We start from the raw sequence: 27,865 nt of genomic DNA on the forward strand, positions 1-27,865 counted from the left end.
ATTCCCTTCATTTATTTGTGACATATCAGAGGGGAAGAGAACCGAGTAAAAATTATGAATCACAAACCCTTCTTTCGGAACAGCCTCTCCCCTTTATTAGTGGTGCAGCTAATTAATTCAGTACAGAACATAGAGGAAATTTGCATCTTATTACTCATTAAGACTCATTATAACCCTGGGCTGTTATACCTTAATCCTGAACTATCTTCCAAGCCTTGTCAGCATGTTACTGAACGTTAATAAAGTTCAAAAACAATCATAGGTCTTGGCAAAAGGTCTACAGTATGTCTATTGTATCTCTGCCTCGCATAATTTCATACACTTCTGTCAGGCCGCCCCTCAACATCCGAGGCTCCAGAACAAAAAAAAACTGAACTAACCAGCAACTGCCGCGCCTCTCTTGTTAGTTTCTATTTCTCAAACTGCAGGCGTCAAGACTGCCTGGTAACTGGTGATCAGACTTCCTTAAGCTTCTAATTGGCTGCCTGTATAGGAAAAGCTTAGTTTTTTTTAAACAGGCTTAGCACCGAGTACCCGGAAATGTAGCCGTAGAGTTGTGTGGATAAATCTGTCGGTTTTCATTTTATTTTTTATATAATTTTATTCTGTGTTCCGGCCGAGCATTAAGTTTGGGGAATGTTGCTGATACTCTGTGCCCTGTGTCTTTCCATTCGTCCGGTTTTCCCAGGTAAGTAGTGAATTCATCAACCCAGCCTCCACTGTCGTCCCGGGAGACACACTTCGTTGATAATTTTAGACTATGATTAGGGTTTGAAAGGGGTGATATTTAATCCTTGCTCGATAAAGGACTCCAGTGAAGGATTCCTGTGTAACTTCCCTGACTAACAATAAGGCGCATAATTACAGAACCGGGGAGGTCGTAAACGGGGAACAGACAACATTAAAATGATCCGTTTTAAATTGATTTCGGAACTACAGGAATAGGGGTGATCTGCACTCCTCCAGTATGGCTGAGCTCTACTGTCGTTGAGCCATGGCCCATCAGACATGCAGCGCACAGTGTGCTCTTTGTGCCCCCTGTTGCCAAGGATTGTCCCTCTCTCTACTCTTTCCCGGAAGGGTGGAATCCCCCCGCCCCTCTAACTCCACAACTTTATGGAACTCCGTGTTTGGATCACTCCAGTCGATTTGCCTCAGGGCAAAATCATTAAAAAAAAACTGTGGCTTGAAGGACTTGGGGGTGGTGCATCTGGTGGCATTGCTGTTTCGCTGCGCCGTCGGCCCAGGCTCAACACTGACCTCCAGTGTTTGTACAGTTTTTATTTTATCAGCCGAATCCACCCAAGTTGTTGATTCTGTCCCAGATCTAATGTCTCAACCCCCTGATAATTTTTCTGCTTCCTTTGAAGTTCTTCTCGTCTGCTGACCTCCGTCAGATGTTCAAAGTTCAAAGTAAAATTTATTACTGTATCAGAGTACGTACATGGCACCACATACAACCCGGAGATTCTTTTTCTACGGGCATACAGAGCAAATCTATAAAACTGTAACTCTAAACGGGATCAATGAACAACAAACTCTGCAAATACAAACATAAATAGATAGCAATAAATAACGAGCATGAAATAACAAGTTTAAGAATCCTTAAAGTGAGATCATCTGTTGTGGGAACAGCAGAGATAGAATGAGTGTAGTTATCCCCTTTTGTTCAAGAGTCTGATGATTGAGGGGTAATAATGGTAGTAACTGTTCTGGAACTGGGTGGTGTCAGTCCTGAGGCATTTATACCTTCTACCTGATGGCAGCAGCTAGAAAAGAGCACGGCCTGGGTGGTGAGGATGATGTTGATAGAAGCAGCTTTTGTATGGCAATGTTTCATGATTGAGTGGGTTTTACTTTCAATGTAAAGGACCAAATCCACCTTTCGTAGATTTTCTGCTGAGAGGCATTGATGTTCCCACACCAGGCCATAATGCAGCCAGTCAGCACAATTTCCACCACACATCTATAGAAGTTTGCCAAGGTTTTTGATGACATGTTGAATCTTCGCAGACTCCTGAGGAAGTGCTTTCTTCGCAATAGTGATGGTTCCAGGACAGGTCCCCTGATATAGTGATTCACAGGAATTTAAAGTTACTGACCATCTTCACCTCTGGTCCTCCATGATTGCTGGCTCGTGGACCTCTGGTTTCCCTCTCCTGAAGTCCACAATCAGTGCCTTGGTACTGTTGACATTGAGTGAGAGGTTGTTGTTATTATACCACTCAGCCAAATTTTCAATCTCCCTCCTTCATCACCAGCTTTGATACAGCCCACAATAGTGGTATCATCAGCAAACTTGTATATGGTATTGGAGCTATACCAAGATACAGTGGGAAACTTTGTTTTGTACGTTATCATTGTAGATAATTTCAAAACATAAGTACATCAAAGTAGAACAAAGAGAAGAGGAATAAAATAACCTCCAGATTATAGTATTGCATTTTCAGAGAATAAGGTGCAAGTGCCATAACAAGGTAGGCTGTAAGGTTGATGGTTCAAATTTATTATACTACAGGTCTATTCAAGAGCTTTATGACAGCTGGACCAAAGCAGTCCTTAAAGCAGCTGGTTCCTGTTTTCAAGTTTTGGATCCTCTCCCAGTAGGAGTGGGGCGAACCAAAAATGACTTGGGTGCAAAGGGTTTGTTGTCTTCTTTCCTGAGGTAGGGGGAAATGTAGACAGAGTGTGTACTCAGCTCCCTGCAATTTAGAACATAGAACATTACGGGAGTAGATCCTGCGGCCTGCAATGTTGTGTGACATAATTAAATTGGCAATTAAATGCCTTACTAAATTCATCCCTTCTGCCTTGCACATCTCTTTTGAATTTACCCTCACTCCCATCTTAGATGTATGCCCTCTAGTATTAGATGTTTTAACAGTAAAGATACTGGGTGCTTTCTGTATCTATGCCCCTCATAATTTTATCAGAATCAGGTTTAATATCACGGGCATATGTCATGAAATTTGTTGTTTTGCGGCAGCAATACATTGCAATACATAATAAAAGAACTAAAAATTACAATAGGAAGTATATAAATATAAAATAAAGTAGTGGAAGAAGTTAGGGAAGAATGACTGTGGTAGTGTTTGTGGGCTCATTGTCCATTCAGAAATCTGATGGCAGAGGAGAAGAAGCTGTTCTGGAAACACTGGGTGTGTGCCTTCAGGCTGCTGTACCTCATCCTTGATGGTAGCCATGAGAAGAGGGCATGTGATGGGATAACGATGGATGCCGCCTTCTCGAGTCATCACTTTTTGAAGGTATTCTGGATACAGGGGAGGCTAGTGACCACAATGGAGCTGGCTGAGTTTACAACTTCCTGCAGCTTTTATCGATCCTGCGCAGTGGAGCCGCCGTACCAGATGATGAGGCAACAGGTTAGAATGCTCTCCATGGTACATCTGTAGAAATTTGTGAGTGTCTTTGTTGACATACCAATGCCATCATTAAACACGCCCATCACCCATGGCATGTCCTCTTCTCATTGTACAGAAGCCTGAAGGCACACACTCAATGATTGAGGAACAGCTTCTTCCCCTCTGTCATCCAATTTCTGAATGGATATTGAGCTCATGAACACTATCTCACCACTTTTTTGTTTCTATTTTTGCACTACTTATTTAATATAACTATATACTGTATATATAAATTTGTGTTGTAGTCTGCAGCAAAGTTAACCAATTTCATGACACATGCCAGCAGTGTTAAACCTGATTTTGATTCTGATTCTCCCCAATCACCCAGTGAAATATAACCACTGTTGTGCCTTTGTAATTGCATCAATATTTTAGGCATAGGATAGATCCTCAAAGATGTTGACATTCAGGAACTTGAAACTGCTCGTCCCTTCCACTTCTAATCCCTCATCGAGAAATCGTGTTTGTTCCCTCAATTTCCCCTCCAGAAGTTCACAGTTAGTTCCTTGGTCTTATTAGCCTCGAGTGCAAGTTTGTTACTGTGACACCACTCTACCGGCTGATCTGTCTCACTCCTATACACCTCCTCGTCACCAGCTGAAATTCTTCCAACAATATTTGTGTTGTCAGCATATTTATAGATGGGTTTGAGCTGTGCCTCAGCACACAATCATGGGTGAGAAGATGTTACTTCTGATCCTCACAGGAACTCAAGGATACAGATGCAGAAGGAGGTACAGAGGCCCAGGTTTTGGAACTTGTTGGTTAGAACTGATTGTGTTGAATACTGAGCTGTAGTCAAGTCCGAGCAGAGAGCCAGTGAGATTGCATCACTGTGGACATAGTGCAACAGGTCCAGGTCCTTGCAAAGGCAGGAGTTGATTCTGGCCATGACCAATCTCTCAAAGCACTTTATCACAGTAGATTTGAGTGCCACTGGCTGATAGCTTTTGGGGCAGCTCACCCTGCTGTTCTTGAGCACTGGTATGATTGTCACCGTTTTGAAGCCAGTGTGAACCTCTGACTGCAGTAATGAGAGATTGAAAATGTCCTTGAACACTCCCATCAATTGGTTGGCACAAGTTTTCAGAACTCTACCAGGTACACTACCAGGTCCTGATGCCTTGTGAGAGTTCACCCTCTTGAAATATGGTCTAACACCGATCTCCAAGACAGGGATCACAGGGTCATCAGGTGCTGCAGGGACCCACACAGGTGTTGTTTTATTCTTCCACTCAAAGCATGAATAAAAGCATTGAGCTCATCTGGGAGTGAAATTCACAGCCATACATGATATTAGATTCCGCTTTTTTAGGAAGTAATGGTCTGCAAGCCCTACCAGATTCCATCTCCAACTCCATCTCTAACCACAATGGAAACTGGGGTTTTTTTTGCCCTTAAAATAGTCTTCCATAAGTCATACCTGGACATTTTTTTTATAGTTATGGACACACCACAGCCACTGCAACTCCAGAGAATAAAACAGCATAAGTTTGACCAACCTCTCCATACAACAGATGCCCTCTGATACAGGCAGCAGCTCGGTGAACGTCTACTGCACTCTCTCTAAAGCTTTCTCATCCTTCTTGTAATGGGGCAGCCAGGACCGGATGAAATATTCCAAATAACCAGAGTTTTATAAAGCTGCAACATAACTTTCTGACTCTTGACCTCAGAAATTCCACTAATGAAAGCAAGCATGAATATACTTTATTTACCAACATATCAACCTGTGTTGCCCCTTTCTGGGAGCTATAGACATGGACCCCAACTCCCTCCGTACATCAATACTGCTAAGAGTCTTGCCATTAATAGTGTAATGACTCTTGTGGTCTTCGGCAGAGTGGTTACAATCTGTGATCACACACAAAATGCTGAAGGAACTCAGCAGGCCAGGCCGCGTCTATGGAAAAGAATACAGTCAATGTTTTGGGCTGAGACCCTTCAGCAGGACTGGAGTGAAAAAGCTGAGGATAGGGTTTAAAAAGTGGAGGGAGGGGAGAGAGAAACACAAGGTGATAGGTGAAAGTATAGAGCTGGGAATTTGATGGTGAAAGAAATACGGGGCTGGAGGAGGTGGAAGTAGGATAGATGAGGACAGAAGGCCATGGAAGAAACAAAAGGTGGCAGGGGGTGGGGGGAGGAGCACCAGAGGGAGGTAACAGGTGGGCAAGCAGATAAGGTGAGAGATGGAAAAGAGAAAGGGGATGGGGAATGGTGAAGGCGGGGCAGTACTGGAAGTTCGAGAAATCGATGTTTATGCCATCAGGTTGGAGGCCATGCAGATGGAATATAAGGTGTTGTTCCTCCAACCTAAGTGTGGCCTCATCATGAATTATGGGAATGGGAATGGGAAGTGGAATGAAAATGGGTGGCCACTGGGAGATCCTGCTTTCTGTGCTGCACGGAGCATAGGTACTCACTGAAGCGGTCTCCCAATCTACGTCGGGTCACCAATATACAGAATTTCTCGACCTTCCAGTAATGCCCCCCCTTCCCCATCCCCCATCCCCTTTTCCCTCCCTCACTTTACCTCCTTGCCCACCCAGCGCCTCACTCTGGATCTCCTCCCCTTTTTTGTTTTCCTGTTGCTCACCATCTCTTTCACCAATTAACTTCCCAGATCTTTACTCTTCAGTTTTCACCTATCATCTTGTGTTTTCCTCCCTCCCCCCCGCCCACCTTTTAAATCTACTCCTCAGCTTTTTCTCGCCAGTCCAGCTGAAGGGTCTCGGGCCAAAACTTTGACTGTACTCGTTTCCATAGATGCTGCCTGGCCTGCTGAGTTGCTCCAGCATTTTGTGTGTGTTGCTCAGATTTCCAGCATCTGCAGATTTTCTCTTGTTTGTGTCTGAATAGGATGCAACTTTATAATAGCGCAATGATTCAGCAAGGAGAACAGTACAACTATGAAGTGGAGCACTGCTCTGCTTGCTGAATCATTGTGCTGCTCTTGTGTTCATGGTATGAAGCTGTGGGAAATGGCTGATTGCATCAGTAAAGAATCACCTATGACTCTATAATCTGTGGGGGAATTTCTTCACTCAGAGCGTGCTGTGGGTATGGAACAAGTTGACAGCAGAAGGTATATATGCAATTTTGATTGTAGCATTAAAGAGAAACTTTGATTGGTACTGTATATCAATGAGAGGTATAGATGGTTATGGTCAGGGTGCTGTTAGATGGTCCTAGGCAAAAGACCAGGTTGGCATATACTGGATGGGCCAAGTGGCCTGTTTCTGTGCTGTAGTGCTGTATGACTCTAAACCATCTCCCTTAACAGCTTCCGGAATTATATAGCACAGAAATTGCCTTCAGTTCACCATATACATGTTGACTATTGAGTACCTTTGCATATAACTCCATTTACTAGCTTTTCATCTACAGCTTCTGTGCCTTAGTGCTTTAAATGCTCATCCAGATGCTTCAACGTTGTGAGAGTCTCTGATCCACCACCCTCTCAGGCTGTTCGTTCCAGAATCCAACCACCCTCTGGATAAAAATTGTGTTCCCCAAATCCAGTCCTACCTTTTCCTTATACCTCAGCCCTTTGGTTTCCTACAGTCTGTTTTATTTGTGTACCAGTTTTGTATCAGGTCTCCCCCGGCCTCGCTGCTGCTCGGACAATGAATCCAGTCAGATTACACACGTCAGGAGTGCTAACGTGTACTCTTCTCATTGCTGGATGTCAAAGCAGCCTGTTATCCACCACCCTGAACATTCATTCCTTACTTTACGAGTGGATGGTAGCTGCAGTTTGCACCATCTATGAAATCCATCACAGTTCCTCACCAAAAACTTGTGACCACCACCAGGAGGGTCAAAAGCTTAATTTGCATGGGAACACTACTCCCTGCAGGTTCCCCACACCATCCAGAGTTGGAAATATATTGCCACTCCTGCATGTTCATTGGACTTTAACTCCTAGCATACAGTACCTCACTCCAATGGCTTATTGGTAGAACTTTCACCAGAAGGACTCCAGCAGATCGAAGAAGATGGTTCATCCTCACCTTCAACGGGGCAGTAGTGAAAGGCCAATAAATAATGCCTCTCCAGCAGATGAGTAAAAGAAAATGTTCTCAGGGCCAAGGTGGATGCAGAGGCATTAAAGTGCTTTCCACTTTCCGTACACCCCACTTTATTCACATTGAGATGCACATTACAGAAACAGTCTGACCATCAAGCATTCATCTACACTAGTCCAAGATCCAAAACTCAGTCAGATAGATGCCTGGTGGTCAGCCCACATTTTCCCACATTCCTGTCCAGGCAGTCTCAGGAAGGATGTGCAAACTCCACACATACACACACACACACACACAGACACACACACACACACACACACACACACACACACACACACACAGAGCACTGGATGGCAAGGGGAGAACGTACAAACTCCTTACAGGCAGCAGTGGAAATTGAATTTGGGTTGCTGGTACTGTAAAAAGTTGTGTTAACCACTATGCCGCCCCTGGATCGTCCAATCCAGCACATAAAGTCGCAAAATAACATGAGCACAATCCCTGAGTGCCAAGTGTGAAGACTGACAGGTTGGCATGAATTGCGATGTGCATGTTTATGTAAGACATTATAATGTATAATGTTACTGTACCAGACAGTAATGCAGCTGCTTAGGACACTCTTGTTGGTGCTCCGGTAGAAGGTGGTGAAAATGGGGGGGTGAGGGGAAATGTGGGGAAAGTGGGGAGATAGGAGATTGCCAGTCATGTGCACTCCAAGAAACTTGGTGCTTCTGACTCTCTCCGCAAAAAAGCCATTATGTGCAATATGAAGTTGTCAGCCTGCATCTTCTTGAAGTCCAACATTATCTCTTCAGTCTTGTCGACATTGAGATTTATGTTGCTGTGTTTACACCTGTCCACAAGCTGCACTACCTCCTCCCTGCTGTTTCATCATTGCTGTTGATGAGGCCAACCACTGTTGCATTGTCAGCGAATCTAATGACGCAGTTAGAATGGATTTGGCAATGCAGTTGTGTGTTAGTGTTATGAACAGCAGTAGGTTGAAAGTACAGCCCTAGGGGCGTGCTAGTGCTATATGTGATGGGATCAGAGACGTTGCTGCCAATAGGGGCAGTGTGTGGTCTCTTCAGAGGAATGGAGCAGTGCAGACCAGCAGGTATAAGAGGAATAGGTAGAGTGGATAGCCAGCTCCACTTCCCCGGGCACCACTGCTCAATACAAGAGGACATGGCTTTAAGATAAGGGGTGGGAAGTTCAAGAGGGATATTAGAGGAAGTTTTTTTACTCAGAGAGTGGTTGGTGCGTGGAATGCACTGCCTGAGTCAGTGGTGGAGGCAAATACACTAGTGAAGTTTAAGAGACTACTAGACAGGTATATGGAGGAATTTAAGGTGGGGGATTATATGGGAGGCAGGGTTTGAGGGTCGGCACAACATTGTGGGCTGAAGGGCCTGTACTGTGCTGTATTATTCTGTATGTTCTGTGTTCATCAGGGACATCAAGGTCCAGTTACAGAGGCAAGTATTGGGACCAAACATGGACAATTTTCCAACGAATATCTGGGGAATAATTGTATTGAAAACAGTACTGACATCAATCAACAGCATTTTGACACAATTGACACTCTCAGAGAGAATGGATAATCTCTGGAATTCCCTATGCAGGGGAAGCTGAATCATCTGGGATATTCAAAAAAAAAAGAAAGCAGGCAAATTTTGAAATGAGAGGTTCATAGATTCATAGAGGGCAGTAGCAGTCCCTTCAGACCATCACAAACATGCTAACTGTTGTGTCCTCATCTATAGTAGTTCTGTTTGCCAGTATTTAGTCCTTAGCCTTCTGTGCCTTTGCAATTCAAGTCAACTCAAATCAAGTTTATTGTGATGTGCACAAATACAGCGAGGTACACATACAGTGAAAAACTTGCTTGCAGCATCATCACAGGCTCACAATTGCAGAATATAATTTGTACATACAGATAAGTTATATGTAAGCTATATCATGGTGAATAGAAATGAAAAAATATGCAAAAAGGAGACATTATTCCAAAAAACAACACAATCAACAATAAAACCAGGATAGTTCTAGAGGTGGTCTGCACTGCTCCATTGCTGAGGTAGATTGGTGTCGTGCAGGTCAGTTCAAGGACCTCTTGGTTGTAGGAAAGTATCTGATCCTGAACCTGACGATGTAGGACTTCAGGCTTCTGTACCTCCTGCCCAGTGGCAAAACCCAGAGGAGGGCATGACCAAGATTGAAAAGATGCTGTTGATAGATGCCATCTTCTTGGGGCAGAACCTCCTGTAGATGCTGTCAGTGGAGGGGAGGGCTCTGTCCATTTTAGACCAAGCTATGTCCACTATTCCCTGCCATATCTTGTATTCTTTTGCATTGGAATTGCCATACCAATCAAGAGGCCTCCAGTCAGAATACTTTATAGTACTTCTGTAGAAGTTTCTTCTCATTTTTGGTGCTATGGCAAATCTTAAGTTTCTCAGAAAGCAGAGATGTTGATGTACCTTTTTAATGATTTAATTTATGTGCCATGCCCATGAAATGTCACTGAGATGTTGGCAGTCAGGAATTTGAAGCTGATGACTCTCCACTCTCACCCACCCATGAGAACTAGCATGTTGTCTACTGAATTCAGACACTTTTATGTCTCTGAGATTACCTATCTGCTCCTCAAAGTGTGTTTTACAAATTGCAATCAAAGTTCAAAAATTCAAAGTAAATTTATTATCAAAGCATGGCTATGTCACCATATACCACCCTGAGATTCACTTCCTTGCAGGCATTCACAGTAAAAGAAATACAATAATCAATGAAAAACTACACATATACAATTACAGACAAACAACTAATGTGTAAAAGAGACAAAATGTACAAATACAAAAGAAAAAAAGACAAATAATAATAATTAGCTGTGTACATACATCTATTGATGCTTCTGGACACATCTTTAGTGATGTTCCTGGAATCATCGGGTGTTTCGGGTCTTTCAACATCATACACCCTCCTCCAGGTGACCCAGCCGGGGCTGATCAGACAGCAGCTTGTGTCCAGATGGCTAGCTACTTATGACTCCATGGCTCCCCTCTTTTGAGCCACAGCCATCTTGAGGCCCTTTCTGCACCATCGGTGGTACTGTGGATGGCTCTCCTCTTCCTCTCTCTCTCGATGCCCAAAATGCTGAAGGCTCTAACTAAAGAACGGGCTATGAATCCCCTACAACCAACCTCCACTGGGAGACACCTCGCTCTCCATCCAGCCTGCTGACAGTTGCTGACCAGTCCTGCATACTTGGAGAGCTTCCTTTCAAAGGTCTCCTCCAAGCTATCTTCCCATGGAACTTCCCAGCAGCACCACTTGCTTAGTAGACTCAGACACTAGGACAATGTCTGGTCGCAGGGTGGTGGCTGCGATATGGTTGGGGAACTTCAGCTGCCCTTCGAGGTCCACCAACAGCTGCCAGTCCCTTGCAGAGGTCAGAATGCCTGCAGATGTTCTTTTGGCAGGTATTGGCTGATCCCCAGCTCTGACAAAGGCAATGGTCTGCTTGGAGGGTCGGGACCTCTTCGCCCACTCAACTCCTGTGCTGACGGCTTCAGCGATGGTCTTCAGGAACTGATCATGCCACCACCTGTATCGTCCCTCACAAAGTGCCCTTGCACAGCCGCTGAGGATGTGCTCCAGGGTTCCTCGCTTGGAGCACAGTGGGCACGCAGATGACTCTGCCTTGCCCCATGTGTGCAGGTTTGATGGGCTTGGAAGCACATCGTACACTGCCTGGATGAGAAATTGGATGCAGTGTGGTTCGGCTTTCCAAAGATCAGCCCAGGTCACTTTCCTCTCAACCGCATTCTCCCGTCTTGTCCAAGCTCCCTGTTGCTTCATTCCCACCGCCTTGCAGGCTCTCATCTCCTCCACTAAATAATACTGTGAAAACTAGATGTAGTCTTTGACAGTTAGTCCGTAGGTTATGGAATTGGTTCAGTGTTGAGGTAGTCTGATGGTTGAAGTGTAATAACTTCCTGAACCTCACCTTCTGGGTGAAAACATTTCCCTCAATCCCCTCTCAACTTCCTCTCTCCTTAAACCTACGCTGTCTACTTCAGATGTCTTTGTTATGGGGAAAAGGTTCTCATTATCTTCTCTATGTCTCTCATAATTTGACACACCTCTTTTGGATCCCTCCTCAACCTACTCTGCCTCGAGGAAAACAAACACAGTCTCTTCAGTCTTTCCTCATAAACCGAATATGCCATATTCTTTGTGCCCCTCCAGTGTGGTCACATGTATCCTGTAGTGCAATAATCAGAACTGTACGTGTTTCCCTTCCATCTGTCTGTTTTAGTGATTTTCTTCAAACACTAAATTGAATATGTTCATTTTTTGAGCTTTGCACATCACTGATGACTAGCAGGGCAGGAGGTGAGGAAGGAGAATCGCCATGATATGTGACCTCATTATGAAGTTGCGGTTGTTTTGTATTTGGCAGAGACACACAAACTGCAATATTTTTACACCTCGATGACCGGAAATGTGGATTTTCCTGAGTTTGTACACGTTGGACTTTTGGATGATGTCCAGATAACCTACTTTGACAACAGTATTATGGAGGACGTTTCAAGACAGCCGTGGATGGAGAGAGAACTGAATGGTGACTACTGGACGAAGGAGACCCAGAGGCTAATCAATCGGCACAAGCTGTCCATGGCCAACCTCCAGATCGCAATTCAACGAACCAACAGAAGCATGACAGGTGCGTGCATCATTATGCTTGTAAAGTGAATGGGCTTCACACTGTATGCAGACCCACATTGTTTTTATAGGAGCCATGTGTGAGGCTGATTGAAAATGTTCAGTCACTTCAGTTGAGATAGTAAATTGGATGTGACATTGGCTTCATTAGAGAAGCCAGAGGGTTGTAGTAGATGTTTGCCTCTCTGACTGGAGGCCTGTGACTAGAGGTGTGCTGCAAGGGTCAGTGTTCATCCATTGATTTTCATCTTTATTAATGATCTGGATGATGATGTGTTAAACTGGATCAGCAAATTTAAAGATGACCCCCAAGATTGGGAGCATAATGGACAGTGAGAAAGCCTATCAAAGCTTATGCAGGATTTGGACCAGCCGTGGTGCGGGTGGAGGGGTGGGAGGAAAGGCTGAAAAGTGACAGATAAATTTAATGTAGACAAATGCAAGGTGTTGCACTTTGAGAGAACTAGGGTAGGACATACAGTACACAGTGTAGGGCACTGATAAGTGCAGTAGTACAGAGGGATTGTTAATACGTATCCATAATTCCCTGAACGTGGTGTTACAGGTAGAAAAGGTCATAAAGAGAGATTTTGGCATATTAGATTTCATAAATCCAAGTATTGGGAACAGGAGTGGGATGTTATTTGAAGTTGTATAGGAAATTGGTGAGGTCAAATTTGGGGTGTTGTGTGCAGTTCTGGTCACCTCCTGTACCTACAAGAAAGATATTGATAATGTTGAAAGAGTGCAGAGAAAACTTATAAGGATGTTGTCGGGACTTGAGGACTTAAGTCATAAGAAACTGTTGAGCAGGTTAGGACTTTATTCCCTGGACCATAGGAGTATGAGCAGAGATTTGATAGAAATATACAAAATTATGAGTATTATAGATTGGGTACATATAAGCAGTGTTCTTCCATTGAGGTCGGGTGAGACTAGAACTAGATATCATAGGCTAAAGGTGAGAGATGAAGTACTCAGGTGAACATGGGTGGCTGCGAATGTGGAATGATCAGGTTTGTTTTCAACATCAGAGAAGTTTAGATGAACACCTGGATGGCATGGTTATGGAGGGCTATGGTGCAGGCGTAGGTGCAGGTCGATGCGGCTATGCAGAACAATAGTTTGGCATAGACTAGGTGGGCCAAAGGGTGTTTTTCTGTGCTGTAGTGTTCAATGGGAGCGGACCACTATATTGGGAAAGCAACCCAATGGTGTATTGGAGAGAGGACAGTGACATGAAAATGGCGGGAAATGGTAAGTGGACAGGCACAATGGGTGTGCAATCCAGGCTACGTAATGGTGAGCAGATGGTAATATTGGGAATGTAATGAATAGGAATGATGTCTGACTCAGAACGAGGAATGGCTGTGACTGCAAAGTTAGGACTAATGGGAGGGCAGTGATGAATTGACGTCTGTGTTGGAGGTAATGAGTGGATAATGATCAGTGATAGCTATGTATATGTGTAATGAGTGTGTAATGGTGAGCGGATCGGTGTGTAGAACTGTAATGAGTATGTAATAGTGAGTGGATGGCTGTGTGGGAGTGTATAGGTGGGTAATGATGAGTGATTGCAATCTGGGTGTTTAAAGGGTGGGTAGAAGTGAGTAGATGGCTGTATTCAAGTGTAATGGGTGGGTAATGGCTGGGTGGGACTGTTGTGAGTGGATGCCATATGAAAATATAATAATGAGTGGATGGTTGTATGAGAGTGAAAAGTGTGGGTAATGGTGAGTGATGGCCATGTGAGGATGTAATACGTTGGTAATAATGTGTATATGGCCATATGGCAATGTCATGGTGTAACAGTGAGTGGATGGCTGTGGGAGTGTAATGGTGAGTAGATGGCAGAGTGGGAGTGTAATGGTGAGTAGATGGCTGTGTGGGAGGGTAATGAGTGTGCAATAAGTGGTTATTGGACATTGAGTGTGTAATGGGGAACAATGGTGAATGGAGATCCATGCCCCTGGGTTCCACATTATCGTACGAGATGCAGGTGTGACCTGAGGCCAGGTTTTGATTTCTTCTCCTTCTCCAGGGCTGAACTACCTGCAGTACACATCAAGCTGCCAGCTGAATGACGACCAAACGGTAAGCGGGGTCCGCCAGTTCGCCTTCAACGGCCAAGACCTAATCAGCTTTGACCTTGAGCATGCCACCTGGGTCACCACCTCTCCCATCGCGATCACCACGAAGGACAAGTGGAACAGTGACAACAGCAACAATCTCTACAAAAAGCATTACACAGAGAACATCTGTGCCGAGTGGCTCAAGAAATATCTTGAGTACGGAGCCCAGACACTGTCTCGCAAAGGTAGGTCAGGCTAAACATCTGCCATTCAACATCTGATCAGTTCCCTGCCAGCCATGTCCTCCTGCACGTTTCACGTTGCCCCCACTAATTCCATGGTGTTAGTTTGAACTGGAACCAATAGCACGAGTCATGAGGAAATGCAGCAGGACTTTGTTTTTTAGGATCAGAATTAGGATCGGGTTCATTATCGCTGTTATACACTAGGTGACCACTTAATTAGTGTAAGGAAAGAGTTAAAAGTGATTCCACCCAAACCACACCATGTGGCACCAACAATTCCAGTCACAGTCACTAAGATCATTTCTTTCCCGTTACGATGTTTTGTCTGAACAACTGAACCTCTTGACCATGTCTGCATGCTTTTGCTGTCACATGATTGGCTAATTAGATCTTTGCATTAATGAGCAGGTGTACAAGTGTACCTAATAATGTAGCCACTGTGTGTAATTTGTTGTTTTGTTACAGCAGTGCAGTGGGACACATAAAAAGTTATTATACATGAGGAATGAACTGAATAAACAGAGCAAAAAGACAATTAGTGAGATGTTCATTGGTTCATGAACTTTTCAGCAGTCTGATGGCAGAGGAGATGAACCTGTTCTTAAAACAGGAAGGTCTGCAGGTATGATTGAAATATGGAACCCTTAGACACCTACTTCCACCTATCCTGCTGGTGAATGTATGATCTCTGGAAAATAAAATGAAGACCTCACAGCAAAATTGCGGTACCAGAGGGACATCAGGGTCTTCTGTGTACTTTGCTTCATGGAAATATGGTTCATCCTACCTGTGGGCTTCACTATTCACCACAAGGACAGAATAGCTGAGACTTTTCATTGTGCTGCACAAACATGGCAGTCTTGTCTCAAACCTGCTCACCCAACATGGAACATCTAGTGGTCAAGTTTTGTACGTTTTAGTTATGAGGGTGTTTTCTGCTGTCATCCTGGTAGTGGTACACATTCAGCCTCTGGTTGTGTCACCGTCTGATATGGTGGAGCCATTGCACAGGATCAGCAAATCGAGCCAGCTGCAGCAGGGGCACTAGCCTGCCCAGCATCAAGGACATCTTCAAAGCACAATGCCTCAAAAAGCTGGCATCTATCAAAAAGGACCCCATCACCCAGGACATGCCCTCTTCTCATTGCTACTATCGTGGAGGCGGTACAGCAGCCTGAAGACACACACTTAAATGTTTCAGGAACAGATTCTTCCCCTCTGCCATCAGATTTCTGAATGGACAATGACCCATGTACACTCTCTTATTATATTTCTTCCCTTTTTTTGGCTCTCTTTTTGACCACTTATTTAATCTAACTTTTTATATATATTTATTATTGTAATTTATAGTTTGTGTTTACTATATATTGCATTGTACTGCTGCCACAATGACAAATTCCACAACATATATGCCAGTGATATAAAACCTGATTCTGAATGCACTGTCAGACCTGATTGGAGTTGTGGAGATCCACGGCTCTAGAAACAAGGGAGGGTCTATGACACGTCATCAGTGTTCATTTATTCTGTGAGTAAATTACAAGAGAGTTGTGGAGGCTTTGGAGAGGGTGCAGAACAGGTTCACCAGGACACTGTCGGATTGGAGTACAAGAGCTATAAGAAGGGTTTGGATAAACTAGGGCTGTTTTCTCTGGATTATCAAAGGCTGAAGGGAGACCTGACAGAAGTTTCTAAAATTACCACAGACATCTTATCCCCGGGCATGCCTCTCTGTTGCCATGTGCCTGCTGCACGGAAGCTTCTCAATGCACCGGCGCATACATGTCTTTGTCTACATGACAGTAAACTCAACTTCAACTTTGACTTTGAGGTATTTAAGGTGAGAGGGGTAAAGGGCAAGATGGTAGTAGATGCCTGGAACGGGCTGCCAGTGGTGGAAGCAGATAAAGGTCTGGTGTTTAAAAGGCCGTGAGAGAAATGAATATGCAGGGAACGTCGGGATGTGGATCGTATATTCAGTGCAGATATTGTTGGCCAAAGGACCTGATCCCGTACTGTACTGTTCTACAAGTATGATTCTGAATACATGCTGCTTGGAAAGTATTAGGTGGTGTAGTTCACAAAATAAGATCTATCTTCAATCATTACAAGTGCTTTCCTATTGGCCAACTTTGATGTAAGTTATTATTAAGCATGCAATAAATTATCCATAAATCCCTACTGCAAAGAAGCAGGCCATTCAGCCCAACATGCCTGTGCTGGCTCTATGAGTGAGATATCCAATTAGTTACGCTCTTTTTCCACGGACTGCAATTTTTTTGTTACTTGGTGGCGTAAATCTTGGTCTAACAATCAAGTTGAGCAACAGTGAGATCTGGTGAGTGGTCACCATTGGCAGATCTTATGAGATCCATTTGTAACTGTATTGGTTGATGTCTCCTTTCCAACTACAGCACTGTTTGTATCCTTTCCATCGCTTTGTTGATGATCAAGAGTGGACTAATGGAGTAGTAACTGGTTGGCTTTGTTTGGCCCTGCTTTGGAGAACAGGAGGCTCCTGGGAATGATCCATTTTGTTTGATGGCTCTGGGTATGTTCTCACTGGAGTTTCGAAGAATGAGGGGAAATCTCATTGAAACCTGTCTAATATTGAAAGGCCCAGATAGAGAGGACGTGGAAAGATGTTTCCTATAGTGGGCAAGTCCAGGGCCAGAGGGCACAGACTTAGAATACAAGGATGCACCTCCAGATTAGAAGAAGGATGAGGAGGAACTTCTTTTGGGGGAATTCATTGCCGCAAACAGATGTATAGCCAAGACATTCAGTATACTTAAAGTGCTGCTGGTTCTTGATTAGTAAGGGTTTCAAAGGTTATAGCGAGACAGTAAGAGAATGGGGGTAATAAATCAGCCATGATGGAATGGTGGAGCGGACTCAATAGGCTAATTCTGCTAATATGTCTTATGGTCTTACAGTCGTATTGTTGGGTAGATACCAGTGATGTTAGCTGGACTGGAACAACTTGGCCAAGGACACGACAAGTTCTGGAGACGCAGGTCTTCAGTACTGCTGTTGAAGTGTCATCCGGGCACACAGCATTTGCTATATCGTCATATTAGTTAATGGTTTATGTCTGGTTATAGCACCATTTCACAATATATTGTAAGATCATGCACATTACAACAAGTGGTGCTGATGGTTGCTGAACCTATCTGTAAATATTTGGCAGCTTTTGCTTAGGCAGTGACTGTGTTGCCTGTAATCTAGCTAGTCATTGGTGAAAACCTGACTGTGGGACCAGGCCTCATAACCTTGGCTGGAGTATACTTGAACAGGTACACCTACTTTTTAATACAAACATCTAATCAGCCAATCATGTGGCAGGAACTCAATACATAAAAGCATAGAGACATGGTCAAAACACTTAGTTGTTGTTCAGACCAAATATCAGAATGCGAAATAAATGTGATCTAAGTAACTTTGACCATGGAATGATTGTTGGTGCCAGATGAGGTGCTCATCTTCTAGGATATTCATGCACAACAGTCTCTAGAATTTACTGAGAATCATGCAAAAAAACAAAAAAAACTAATTCCAGTGAGAAGCAGTTCTGTGGGCAAACACACCTCGTTAATAAGAGAGGAGAATGGCCCAACTGGTTAAAGCTGACAAGAAGGTGTCAGTAACTCAAATAACTGCATGTTACGACTTAGCGTGCAGAACAGCATCCTGAATGCACAGCACATCAAAGTTAGAAATGGACGAACTGCAGCAGCAGAAGACCCCACTGGGTTCCACTCCTATGGACACTTTATTAGGAACACTTCTTTACCTGTTAAATTGGCCATTGAGTATAGAAAAGCTATTTTATTCTCCCCATGTTCCTATCAATTATCTCCATCCTTCACCACAACCCTGATTCTATCGCTCGTGTAATTACTGAGGGCAATTCACAGTGGATAATATAGATGACTTTCCCACCAGTATGCATGACTTTGGGATGTAGGAGAAAACCAGAGCAACCAGGAAAATTCCCCAAACCCACACGGTCACAGTGAGCACATGCAAACTCCATAAACACAGTGTTGGAGGTCAGGAGCAAACCAGTTCTCAGCGGCTCTTGTCAGCTCTGTTCCTGTCTGTCTCTCTCGCTCCCTCTCAATCACTCGCTCTCTATTGCTTTCTCTCTCCCTCTCAATTGCTTGCTCACACTCTGTATCACTTGCGTTCTCTCTCTTTTGTGGTCTCTTTCTCTCTCTACCACTCTTTAATGCTCTCCCTGTCTTTCCAATGCTCTCTATCAATCTCTCACTCTCAATCACTCCCTTTCTTGATCACCTCGCCCCCTCTCACTCGATTGCTTTCTTGCCCTCTCTTGATTGCTCCCTATCATGCCCACTCCCTCTCTGGCATTGTTTCCCCCTCCCCCTCCCTCTCCCACTCTCCCGCACGTGCACACTCCCACGCACACACACTCACACACTCCCACACTCCCACACTCATACTCCTACACTCCCACACTCTCACACTCCCACGCTCCCACACTCTCACACTCACGCTCCACACTCTCACACTCACACTCACTCAGCACTTACAGTACATCGGGCCAAAGGACCTGTCTCCAAGCTGTGTATCTCTAACACTAACTGTCTTCTCCCACAGCTGTCCCAGATGTGATGGTCTACTCCAAGATGACTCCAGATGGGGAAGGCCTCATTCTCCATTGCCTGACCACTGGCTTTTACCCACAGGCCATCACTGTGACCTGGCTCAGGGATGGCCAACCTCTTCCCCCACATGCAAACTCTAGCATTTTACCCAACCACAACAACACCTACCAGATAAAGGTGTCCTTGCTGTTAGAGCCTACGGAGAGACGGCAACATGTCTGTCATGTGCAGCACAGCAGCAGGCCGGAAGGAGTGGATTTCACCTGGGGTAAGACATGGATGAGTAATGAGTAAATCATGGGGTGAAAGGGTGGAGAAGGTATTGTGGGGTGTGTGGGTGTAAGATATCAGTATTTGTATTGGTTTATCATTGTCATGTAGAATCATAGAGCATTACAGGGCAGAAGCAGGCCATTCAGCCCTGCTTGTCCATGCCAGCCTACTCTTCTGCCTAGTCCTATCTACCTGCACCCCCCAGATCATGGCCTTCCATATTCATCCATCCATATACCTATCTAAATTTCTCTCACATGTTACAATTGAGCGTCCATCTAACACTTCCACTCGCAGCTCGTTCCACATTCGCCCCATCCTCAGAGTGAAGAAGTTCCCCCTCTGATTCCCAGTACACGTACCAAAATATAGTGAAAACCACTCAGTTTGTGTGCCCTTCAGAAAGATCATTCTATACATAAGCACATCAAGGTGGTTAAAAGAAAATAATGTTGAATATAGAGTTACAGTAACATAGAAAGTGCAGTGCAGATAGCCAATACGATGCAACGGCAATGTTGATGTAGATTGCGAGGTCAAGATTTCGTCTGCAAGCATAAAAGAGGACTACTTTTCAGGGATCTGATAGAAGCTATTCTTGATCCTGGTCACATATGCTCTCAGGCTTTTATATCTTCTGCTCAGTGGGAGGATGGATAACAGAAAATATCTTGGGTTGGGGGGGTGGAGAAGAGAAAACTGACTGGTGGGGGATGGGTCCTTGCTTATGTTGCCCGCTTTCCTGAGGCAGCGAAAAGTGTGGCAGAGTCAATGGAATTGAGGCTGGGCTCTATTCACATCTTTTGCAGTTTCTTGTGGTCTTGGGTAGCCAATTGCCAAAACAAGCTGTGATGTATCCAGATATGGTGCATCAATTAAAAATTGGTGAGGATCAATGGGGACAGGCTGAATTTCCATGGTCTCTGAGATGCTTATTTTTTTTTTCATAAGCGTTGCTTCCTCAGAATTTTTTTTGTTTATGCTTGAAGCTGAACACAAATACAATTTCAGACTACTTGTATCACAGAGGAATTTGGAGAAACTGGAAATTAACTTTTATTGAATATAATGTGTTAAATTGCATCATGGTGCTGTCACTTTGCAGTAGTTCAATTTGCTGATGATTTTCATCTGATCTCAGTGTCTGAGACTTTGAGTTAAGTGTCCAGCAATAATCAGCCAGCACTGATGGATTCCAGTTCCCTGATACGACTTCTCCATGTCCACAATGTCCTATTGAAGCCTTTCAACACGCTCCTCACTAACAGTGCCAAGATTTGCTGGGAAGAAGTCTAAATGGGAATGCAGGAAGTGAACCTTTAGTGACATGTTGCACTTCATGGTTTCATCTGCTTGGGATATCTTGATAACCAGCTGCGCGTAGTTTGGTGCTCTGTAGTTCCCAAGAAAAATTTCAACAACATTCTTGAATGACTTCCATGCGATTTCCTCCATTTCCACTGAAGTTCTTTAAATTTCCTGTCATTGGTGACCTGTTTGATTTGTGGGCCAACAGAAATTCCTTCCTTAATCTGGGCCTTAGTTATTCTGACTTGGATTATGAATTGAAATAACCAATATGGGCAATCTCAAAAAAATGGTGCGTGATAGGGAAATTTCATGGTGATTTTCATAATTAGCAGCCTGAAATCCATAAGATACACCCAAAAGTATTCAGGAAGCAAAATCTTTGTTGTCCAGTGTTATTTATTTATTATTATTAATGTTTTTGTTTTATTTTCTTTGTCCACTTTGTGTGCAGATTTTCATTGATTCAATTATGTTTCTCTGTACATACTGTGAATGTGTACAAGAAAATGAATCTCAGGGTGGTATATGGTGACATATATGATTTTAATAATAAATTTGCTTTGAACTTTTTAAAACTTTGAGATGCAGAGGCACTGGTGTGCTTTCTCGGCTGTGGTGGTAGAGTACCTGGACCTGGCCAGATTGTTGGAGACATTTGCACTGAGGAATTTGAAGCTCTCAACCATCTGCCAGGAGTTTTCAAGTGCCAAGACCACAGCCATACTGAGACTGGGTAGTTTTTGATAGAGTTGAATGGATATATTTATTCAATACCCTTGAGAAATTTAATTTTAGTCCGATATTCATTTCCTGGCCCTTTGGCCTCGGTATTTACTAACAATCAAAGATCCCCTTTTTTTCACTTATTCTGTGGTACTAGGCAGGGTTGCCCTCTTAGTCCACTACTATTTGATATTGCCTTGGAACCGCTAGCTATTGCCATTCGTTCCTCTCCTAATATATTTGGTATTACCCGTGGAAATGAGACTCATAACTTATCACTATATGCAGATGATCTACTATTACATATTTCTAACCCAGGAAAATCTATTCCAGCAGTATTAACTTTGCTTGCTCAGTTTAGTAGTTTTTCTGGTTATAAACAGAACCTAGGTAAGTGTGAACTCCTTCCATTAAATATGCAGGTTCCCATTTATAGAAACTGTCTATTTAGAGTGATTACTAACTATTTTACTTATTTGGGAGATAAAATTACTAAGAGACATAAGGATCTATTCAATTTCAACCTTTTACCATTAATTAATCAGGTTAAACAACTGATTACTAAATGGTCCCCTTTGTCTCCATCACTGATTGGCCGTATTAATGCTATTAAAATGATTATTTTATCCAAATTTTTATATTTATTTCAAGCGATACCGATTTTTATTCCTAAATCTTTTTTTGATACTATTGACTTTAAAATTTCCTCTTATATATGGCAAACTAGAAATCCCAGATTAAGTAAAAAATACTTACAGAAATCTAAGAAAGAGGGTGGTTTGGCATTGCCTATCCTAAGATTTTACCACTGGGCAATTAATATCCGATACTTAATATTTTGGACACAAGATTAGAATATAACTCCACGCCCATATTGGTTAAACCTTGAAGGCCATTCTGTACAAGGGTTTTCTTTAGCTTCCATTTTAGGAACTTCGCTGCCTTTTGCACTATCTAAATTGAATAAACAAATTTTCAACCCTATAGTTAAACAAACATTGTGAATATGGTTTCAATTTCGTAAATTTTTTGGCCTGAATGAATTTATGTTATCAAGCCCTATTATATCTAGTTTCTTTTTCCAACCCTCGGTAATGGACCAAGCCTTTCTGATATGGAAGACGAAAGGTATAATATGTTTTCGTGATCTATTTCTGGATAACTGCTTTACATCTTTTGAGCAGTTATCTGAGAAATTTGATTTGCCTAGATCCCATTTTTTTAAATACCTACAAATAAGAAATTTTTAAAATACCACGTTGCCTACCTTTCCGACTTCAAATCATTCTGGCATTCTTGATAAAATTTTAGGTTTTAATCCTTTGCAGAAGGGATTAATAGCAATAATTTATGATATAATTATTAAATTACAGCCAGATATATCTGATAAAATCAAAAATGAATGGGAAAGGGAGCTTCAACTTTCCCTACCTATAGAGAAATTGGAAAAAAATTTTCAATTAGTTAGTACTTTTTCTATATGTGCTAAACATACATTAATACAATTTAAAGTAGTACTCAGAGCTCATATGTCCAAAGATAAACTAGCTCATTTTTATTCCCACAGAGCCCTACTTGTGATAGATGTCACTCTGAAGTGGCTACTTTAACTCATATGTTTTGGTCCTGTCCTCTTTTGGAAAAATATTGGAAAGACATTTTTGATATTATTTCAACAGTTCTAAGGTTCGATTTAAAACCCCATCCTATTACGGCAATCTTTGGATTGCCAATGGTAGAACATAGATCTTTGTCTTCTTCAGCCTGTCGAATGATAGCTTTTGTTACTTTAATGGTGAGAAAATATATTTTGTTGAACTGGAAGGAAACTAACCCTCCAACTACATTCCAATGGTTTTCTCAAACCATATTAAGTTTAAATTTAGAAAAAATTAGAAGTGATATTTTTGACCCTTCGGTTAAATTTGAAGAAACTTGGAAACCTTTTATGCAACATTTTCATATGAGGTAATCTGACCTTTCCGAATCTTTTTTCTAAACTTAAATTATATGAGAGGAGCGGAGTTGAAGACATTATTGAACATGTCTGATACAAGCTGTTGGTCTAGCCCTGTTTTGCTTTTTTTGGGTTATTTTTCTCTTTTTCTTTTGGGTTTTTTTTTGTTTATATATATTTTTTTCTTTTTATTTCTTTTTTAATGATTAATCTCATTATGAGTTTGAAAGTCTTTTATATCTATGATACTTAAAATTCATTTTATATATGCTGATGAACATTATCCTAATCTCTTTGTACCAACTTTGTTATTGAGTTTATAATTTTGAAAAATTAATGAAAAGATTTAAAAAGAAAGAAAAGAGACTGGGTAGTAAGGTCAGGGGTCAGGTATGTGTGGGCAGGTATGGAGATCGGGATGGTAGGTTGCTTCTCCTTATGACCTGTTCGAAGATGTCCCTGAACTGCTAGATAACAGGCTCGCAAGGGAAGGCACAGTGGTACTGATGATGGTGCTGCTTCCCAACAGCACCAGATGTATCACAGTCTATCATAGACAAAGCCCTTTCCACCATTGAGCACATCTACAAGGAGAGCTTCCACAAGAAAGCAGAATCTATCATCAAGGACCCCCCCTCCACCCCCCTCCTCCCTTCAGGTCATGTTCTCTTCTCACTGCTACCATTGGGGAGGAGGTATAGGAGCTATTGGTCCCAAACCAACAGGAACAGGATCAGTTATTCCCTACACCATCAGGCTATTCAACCAGCATGGTCAACTTCAATCACCTGAACTCTGAACTATTTCTACAACCTATGGTCTCACTTCCAAGGACTGTAGAGCTCATGTTCTCGTTACTCTTTACTTGCTTTTTTTATTTTTACCGTTGCCTTCTTTTGCACATTGGCTGTTCGCCACTCTTTGTGTGTAGCTTTTCATTGACTGTACTGTATTTCTATGTTTTACTGTGAATGCCTGTAGGAAATTGTATCTCAATGTAGTATATGGTGTCTCTAGGTAGAATATGTATACTCTGATAATAAATTTACTTTGGACTTTCACTCAAACCTGTCCTCACAGTCTGTGCAGAGAGGCACTGGCCAGAATGTCCTTCCTTTGACCTGATATGGAATGGGCTTAATCCACGCTGCAATTATTCTACTATTTGTAAGGAATAGGGGGAGCCTTGTGTAAGGCATGGGAAAAGTGCAGGTGGACTGATGCTCACTGCACAGTGATCTGGTAACAATTCTCTCCTTGCTTCATTAGAGCCAGACAGTGGAGTAAATATATGGCTGATTATCCTCTTCCTGCTGGTAGTTATCAGTGCTGTGGGAGCTGTTTGCATCTGGCTGAAGCACAGAAAAGGACTGATAAAATGCATCTGCTCAAGCAGAGGTAAGACTGAGTGGTGTACTTCAGTTTTCATGCCAAGCTCATGAATGGGTCACTCACAGTTGCATGGTTTGATTCACCCGAAGCACCTTTTGGCCTATGTGCTGAGATGTCAGCAGTGAAATTGTAGGCTGCAGAACTCAACAGAGATCAGGCAGAGATGATGATCAGTAGTCTATCACGAGGGACAGGCCATTCATTCTCCAAATCCCGACTAACCATCAAGCACTCTCTTATTTCCTTGTCTAGCAGCACATCCTCATTTTCTTTACAAAAATAAATTTATTTCAAGAACCACAATGCTACAACTCTGCAACAAAACACTAAGCAACAACAATTGATGAAGACCAATTAAATTAAAATATTCATATCCTCGTCTAGGATGCAATGTATGCCCTGTGGGGACATATGTTTCTGGACTAACTATATGGTGCCCGTGGGCATTGCATCTTATTTCTGCATGGATACCTGGGTGTGAATGTACCCCTGGTGGATTGCCAGGCAGTCAGCCCGGATGGAGCCCTCATCTACCTGCCTTCAGGATCCTGTGATATTTAACTTTGCCACCCCAAGGAACCAGTTAACCAGGCATCCTCTTCCTGTCCCATGTCCCCCTGCACTAGCTGACCAAATACAAAGAGGATGGAGCTTAAATCCAACCAGAAGGCGAGGAGAAGCTCCCTCAGATATGTGAATTGGGACTGCAGCCACACACAGTCTGTGTGCATGTGGACATTGTGCCTTCCAGCCCAAAGAAGCAACAAGTGGCTGGGAGATCTGTGTACAGTCTTATAAACTTATTGCAAGAAAGTGTTGTGCAGCATTCCTCCTTCTCCCCATCCGGGGGCCCTGTGCTGGCTCTTGCTCTCCATCCTGTCTGACGGCCCGGTGCTCCCTCTGGCCCCTGTCCAGTGGCCCAGCGTTCCCTCTCGTCCCTGTCCAGTGGCCTGGTGCTGGCTCTCACCCCTGTCCAACGGCCCAGCCTCCCTTATCCTCTGACCATCTGCTCTGGATATGATTAGTCCTCAAGGATGCCTTCTTGTAAATTGTGACCAAAGGCATTTCACGAACCATACCGCATTGATGTGACATTGTTGTTGAGCTACCTTTGGTCACTTTTAAATGAAAATGTTTTAAGAAGTTCAAAAGAAGCCTCTGAAATGTTTTGTTGGTGGTATTTCTCAACAGCTAATGTGTGCATCTTTCTTTGTTTAGAATCCACGGGGACGATATCTAAATCAGGTCAGTATCAAAATGCCAATATGCTGTACTCTGTAGGGTATTGCCAGTGTGGGTGTGGCATCCCATTGTATATGATTCAAGATTCTATCCCGTTACTTTTCCTGCCAGCTCTATACCACAGATGGAATAACAGGAAACTTTATAGTCTTTGCATTAAGATCATCCCCTACTCCAATGTCTGAAATACCACACTCAAGGGAGATATTGCTAATTTCATTCTCAAATCCCACAGGAACAAATGGTGGCTCAAAAGAGGGGAGCCATGGAGTCATAAGTAGCTAGCCATCTGGACACAAGCTGGGGTCTGATCATCCCTGGCTGGGTCACCTGGAGGAGGGTGTATGATGTTGAAAGACCCGACACACCCGATGATTCCAGGAACATCACTAAAGTTGTGTCCAGAGGCATCAGCAGATGTATGTACACAGCTTATGAACACCGCGGCAAATAACATGGTTTTAATGCACAGGGACCAAGGATAAGCATGAAGTGTTTAGAATCACAAGGTAATTCAGCATGGATATAGGGCCTTTGTCACATTGTGTCCATGCAACCATGGTGCCCACTCAACTAGCTCCAATTTCATGCCATCAGCCTAATCCCCCCAAGCCCTACACCTCTTGTGGGACAGTGGCCCTGTGTAGACTTTGTGTGTATGCGTAACAACAGCATGTTATTTAGGATTATTTCTTACCATCAAGAGTTTTTATTATAAACTTTGTCCAGAATCTTCACTCATCTTGTGACTTTCTGTTATAGATACTGGTAGCGAACAATCAACGCAAATGATACCAACACAAGAAGCAGACTGCAGTGGTGAGAAAGGGAAAATGCTTGTGTAGTGAAGCGTCTGATCAGAGACTCCACTTAAATTGCGCTGGTTGACTCTCAGTGTGTAATCAGGAAGAGGAATGAATTACAGAACACAAAGATTAATTCTGAATTAGATTTACTATTTGCTCACCTTTTATGTTCAAAGGTCAGAAGTGTCCAGCTGTGATCATAGTCTCAAAACATGGAAGCCCATCAAGTGCCCATTTACACAACAACCTCGATATTCTCCCACATTCCCATCAACTACCCCTGGATTCCACCACTCAATTTATTTACCCTTCCCACACCCCTGCAACTTCCCCTCAAATTCTACAATTTACCTATGCACTGGAGACAATTTATTGTGGCCAATAAACCTACAAGCCCAGGTATCTTCAAGATGTGGAGGAAAACTGGAGCACCCAGTGGAAACCCAGCCAGTCACAGGAAGACTATGCAACCTGCACACAGACTGTGCCAAGTGACTCCATCAACCTGATGTCTCAGGATATAGAGATCTGACCGACCAAATGACCCTGTGCTATAATGGCCCTGGGTTCATTGCTCTGACACTTTATCCAGAGTCCACTTCCAGTAATCCAGGAACATAGAAAACTTACAGCACAATACAGGCCCTTCGGCCCACAATGCTGTGCCAGACACGTCCTTACCTTGGTCATTCCCGACTCCGTGACTCCTCCACAGTTTTGACTGCCATTGGATGAAAGAAATCATGTGACTTCACTTGCTTGGGTTTAGCATAGGAAGTATGGCAGTAATGTGGGCAAGTCAGCTTTTTTAGGATCATCCGGACCAAGCTCAACTAGATCAAACTGATTAGCATCGTCTCTTAAAAAAGAACATTGTTATGTCAGGTTTGAGCTGCAACAGACCTGTAAATCTAAATGCTAATTTTATGGTGCATTGTCTTGGTTACCATTATGGTCCATGCCTTTGTAATATTGTATGTGCTGTAAATATTTTTACCACAGATTTGTGACAAATACCAATAAAACCTGTGAATGAAA

At 43.0% G+C, this 27,865-nt stretch overlaps 1 protein-coding gene across 1 annotated transcript; it reads left to right on the plus strand.

Annotated features, from left to right (window-relative positions):
- Window positions 1-505: 505 nt before the first annotated feature.
- LOC134341110 (major histocompatibility complex class I-related gene protein-like) lies at window positions 506-27,865 on the plus strand. The gene is made up of 7 exons (XM_063038874.1): window positions 506-688; window positions 11,913-12,176; window positions 14,217-14,492; window positions 19,116-19,391; window positions 24,657-24,785; window positions 25,998-26,024; window positions 26,784-27,865. The coding sequence occupies exons 1-7, from the start codon at window positions 637-639 to the stop codon at window positions 26,864-26,866; spliced, it is 1,107 nt and encodes a 368-aa protein (XP_062894944.1). The 5' UTR covers window positions 506-636; the 3' UTR covers window positions 26,867-27,865.

Source organism: Mobula hypostoma (assembly GCF_963921235.1).
Source record: "Mobula hypostoma chromosome 5 unlocalized genomic scaffold, sMobHyp1.1 SUPER_5_unloc_1, whole genome shotgun sequence".
In the NCBI taxonomy this organism is placed as follows: Eukaryota; Metazoa; Chordata; class Chondrichthyes; order Myliobatiformes; family Myliobatidae; genus Mobula; species Mobula hypostoma.